At 41.5% G+C, this 4,537-nt stretch overlaps 1 protein-coding gene across 1 annotated transcript; it reads right to left on the bottom strand.

Annotated features, from left to right (window-relative positions):
• Positions 1-1,342: 1,342 nt before the first annotated feature.
• LOC125194226 (subtilisin-like protease) lies at positions 1,343-3,729 on the bottom strand. The gene has a single exon (XM_048092336.1). It carries the CDS (start codon positions 3,687-3,689, stop codon positions 1,563-1,565), a length of 2,127 nt encoding a protein of 708 aa, XP_047948293.1. The 5' UTR covers positions 3,690-3,729; the 3' UTR covers positions 1,343-1,562.
• Between the last annotated feature and the right edge of the window lie 808 nt (positions 3,730-4,537).

Raw genomic sequence — 4,537 nt, 5'->3', positions numbered from 1 at the left:
ATTCTTAAACTCTTTTATGTTGCAAATTTATGAATGTGGAGGGATAAGGGTGGTTTAAACTGTTATGCCATGCCTGTGATTATTCTTGATGATGTTGTGCGCCTGATGCCCAGTTTGAGAGTTTGCTCCATTGGGCTATAGGGCTATGAATATGTATAAACGAATTCGGGTCTGAGTAGGGCCGCAAACCCTACCAGGCTAGTGTACACGGTGGGATCGGGAGCCGTCATTGCTAGTCGGCCGGTCTCGTGGGCGAAAAGTGTGGCCACACTTTCGTCGCACCATGGTAATGTTGTGATTGTGGAAATTGATGAGGAAATTGGGGAGTTTGTTTGACTGGCAAGTCTATGAAATTATATTTTGTGATATTCGATGATATTTCTTTTGATAACTGCAAAAACTCGAGTTCACTATGGTAAGGGTGGCATAATTAATAAAATGTTTTGGCATGACTCAGCCCTGCATGTGTTTTCCTTATGTGCAGGTTGAACGACGACGAGCGGTGGCGGGTGTTGAGCACGTTAATTAAATAAGATGGATATTTTGAACTTCGAGTGTAGTTGTGTCTTCATATATGGCTTCACTTTCTCTTGGTTGTTTCCTCTGAATTATGAAACTTATTATTATCATTTGGTTGTTTCGAACTTATCCTTTTGAATTAGAAGATCGAGACATATTGTGTTTTGTTGAATTTATGTCAAACCCTTGACTTTTGATCATAGTTTATGGTATCTATTCTTCATTGATTTACTTGGTTAAACCGTTGACTTATTGCTTTAATAGTTCGTTTAATACCTTGGTCAAATCTCTTTAAATGAAACCCTAGCCTATGTTCTTGTTGCTTTTAAGTCCGCCTTGGTAGCAGTCGCCGTATTTATTATACCCTAGAAATCCGGGCTGTTACAAGTTATCTTTCCACTTAATCCATCTCCCATTGTTCCTTACGTCTTTCCTTATCCCGCGTAATCTATCACACTTTCTACTTCAACCCCCAACTTAACTGAGTTACGATTGTTAATCACAACTTTTTCCTTATTAAATTGAAATTAAACTTAGTGGTGTAAAAATGGAAAATGGTGGATAGTAAAATTCATTTTAATTAATTAAAAGTAAACCTGAGTGATTGGTATGAAAATAGATGTTACAATATGGTTCATATGTTGAGCTATGTAAAAACTACAATACAGGTTCTTGGCTTATGACATGACATGAGAAAAGTAAGAACCAGATGAAATGACGAGGGGTCTAAACGCTGATGCGAAGAGAGTTGCGCAAAGCTGGTCGGAGGAGAACTAGCTAGTTTCAAACCCATAGTTTGTTTAATTATGATTGGGAGAAGAAATAATCAACTTTTAAATATTTATATTTCATATGTAATGTGAAAATACAATAGCCTTATTTATAATAATATGCATTCCAGGAAAGAACCGACCCGGAATGAAGCTGATAATTCAGCTGGACTCGATACATGACATGTAGTAATTAAAATAAGGACTCGCATGTGAATCAAATTTATACTAGTAGTATAAATTTGAAATTATTAGCATCCATAGAGGTTGGTTTCAAGACAAACGAACCACAATAGGGCTCCGAACAGAATGATTGGGAGAGGTCCATTTCAAGAATCCTTCCACGAAATCGGTATTCGGAGTGAGTCGGCTGAATGTAACCTTGTACTGCAGTTTATGTTCTGTCTCAGAGAAGTCAAGCGTGGCGGGCTCCACACTAACTTCAACTCCGTTAGGTGGGGAAATCTCCACCTCGTATGACGAGTCAGGGTCCCCTACGTTTGTGACGGTCCTGGTGTAAACCTGGGAAGTTGATCTGCCACTGAAAATGATAGAGAATGAAGGATAGTTTAGCTCTGCTTCCGCTATCTTGGATTCGACTGCACAATTCACCCTCCTATGTAGAAACCGCTCTACTTGGCGGTCCGTATAGCCGAGACCGCACAAGTAAGAAAGGTAGTCTTGGGGCTGGATGTCGTAGACAAGTCCGGGATCTTGAGCTCTTGATGGATTCACATGACCTGATCCCGTGGCAAAGATGTCGGCCGGGAGGAACCTCTCGTCCTCAATTGGATTACCAGCGAGGTTCACATCATCTGCAGTGGTCATAATGGCGGACTTGATTGCAGCAGGAGACCAATCGGGATGCACGCTCTTGAGCAGAGCCGCCACACCGCTCAGGTGCGGGCACGCCATTGAGGTACCGGAAATTATGTTGAATGTGGATTTTGTGTTGGTGTTGCCTTCGACCGAAGTGTGCCATGCTGCAAGAATATTAACTCCGGGGCCTAAAATGTCGGGTTTCACGATTCCAGGGGTTGGTATGCTAGGACCTCTGGAAGAAAATGAAGCGACGACTGGAGCACGCTCATCACCAATCACGGTACCTTGGGAAGAAATAGTGGCGGTGGGTGTTGCCGTTGAACTTATGTAAGCTTTGATCTTCAATCCCGCGGCATAGCTGAAATGTATTGTTGGCACACTGTTGGCTTCAACTTGAATGGTGTTTCCATCTGTCTCCTTGTTTATGAGAATCGCGCCGGCAACGCCACTTGGAATTTTTTTTTCTACGTCATCCTCACACACCACTATCTTACCTCGGATGTCGCTTGCCCTGCAGTACGGCGCATAGACAAGCGGGAAGAGCTTTCGTGGAAAGTCATAAACTAATTCACCATCCAACTCTTCATTGTTTCCTAGCACTGCTATTGCACTCAATTTTCTGTCCAACGTGCTTGCTCCAACCGTCAGAACCCAAGGTGCCCAGTGTCCCACAGATGAGGGATGAGGCCCTTCGTTTCCAGCAGAGAAGCTAAGGAAGATACCCTTCTCCATCGCACTGAATGCACCAATTGAAAAATGATCATCATACAAGTTTTTTATTTGTGTTGCATCGTTATAGCCTATAGATATCGACAGCACGTCGACTCCATCTTCAATTGCTGCATCCATTCCAGCAAGGAAAGCTGCTTCTCCTCCTTTACCATTGTTTAGCACTTTGTATATGGCTAAATGAGCAAGTAGTGCAACGCCAGCAGCAGTGCCGTTAGCCTTGCCAAAAAGATTTGCGCCTTGCACAAAGCGTCCAGCAGCAGTGCCCGCAGTGTGAGTTCCATGGCCATTATCGTCAAGGGGGCTCTGCTCCCCGTAGTTAAAGGTCCTTGCTCCAATAATTTTGTTGTTGCAGGCTGTGTCGCTGAATTGACACTCGCCCTTCCACTTAGCTGGTGGAGGTGGCATTCCTTCGTCGCTGAAGGAAGGATGCTCAGGCATCACTCCGCTGTCCAGCACGCCAATAATCACACCTTTACCATAACTAGAGTCTTCCCACAACCCCATATTCTGGTGCAACCCCAAGAAATTGGGAGAATGTGTCGTTTGCACGGACATCAATTTCTGGGGCTGTGCTGAGATGAATCCTTTCTTCTTCTCCATTTCTTTCACATGGTCGGGTGAAAGCTTAGCAGCAAATCCCTTGAACACGTGGCGGTACGAGTAAACAAGTTGCGCCTCATCTTCACTCGAGCTTGTTGTGGTAGCTGGTAGAAAAGAGCGGTACCAGCTCTCCAGATCTTCCGATTCAGAAGCAACATGTGCATCAGGTGCCTCAACATGAACAATGTATATTTGTAGACTATTTTTATTTGGTATCTGAGATGCAAATAAGGGCAGGCTAGTCATGCACAAGAAGCAAACAATAATGATAGTAGAAGATAGGAGTGCCATGTTTAAATTTTGTTATGTCGATTATGAATTCATCGTCACCTTCTTATAGAAAATCAATCAGCGGATAGCATCTTTCAATCACTTCAAATTTTTCTATTGCTATCATCACTTATACATCAATTTGATGATATTTCTCCTTTCCCAGCTTGGCGTACGTTTTTGTGATGTGAGAGGTCTCACATTCAATAGTAGCACCATCTTTTAACAACTTATCCTTTTGTACGTCAAGCCATTTTTGATATTTCCAAACTATATTGCTTTCATGCATGCAATATTTCCACGTTGTATTGCTTTCATTACTTATCCTCCGATTTGCTCATTTCTATCGTTTCCGACCTTGCTTGTCTTTTCGTATACTCGTACAAAAACGACCCGATTAACTGTTTTGTATACTCGTACTTTCGCAAGTTTATAAATCACAGTTTTACATTTTTTTCCTAACATTCTGCATATATACTACTTATTTCTATACTACAATAATTAAGCCTTAGTATTTCCACTAAAGATGATTAGTAGAATTTGATATTTTACATTTTATGATCAAACAATTTTATTTGGAGCCCAAAAGATGTTTCAAGACCAAGATGTTTAGATGAATATATAGTTGTGTTTCTATGACTTTTGTGGGCTTTGTTTTGAGATGGTCGTTGGCATGTTAACTTATTGGCCTGCATTGCTTTCGTTGTAGTAAAACGTGGAATCATTAAATGGCGATCGATATTTCATCTAAATAAACAGTCAAAATTGTGATGATTATTTTATCAATATATCCTATATAGCTATACCTAAAGTAAACGCCTTCT

Source organism: Salvia hispanica, chromosome 6 (genome assembly GCF_023119035.1).
Source record: "Salvia hispanica cultivar TCC Black 2014 chromosome 6, UniMelb_Shisp_WGS_1.0, whole genome shotgun sequence".
In the NCBI taxonomy this organism is placed as follows: domain Eukaryota; kingdom Viridiplantae; phylum Streptophyta; class Magnoliopsida; order Lamiales; family Lamiaceae; genus Salvia; species Salvia hispanica.
This window is presented reverse-complemented; position numbering and strand designations above follow the sequence as displayed.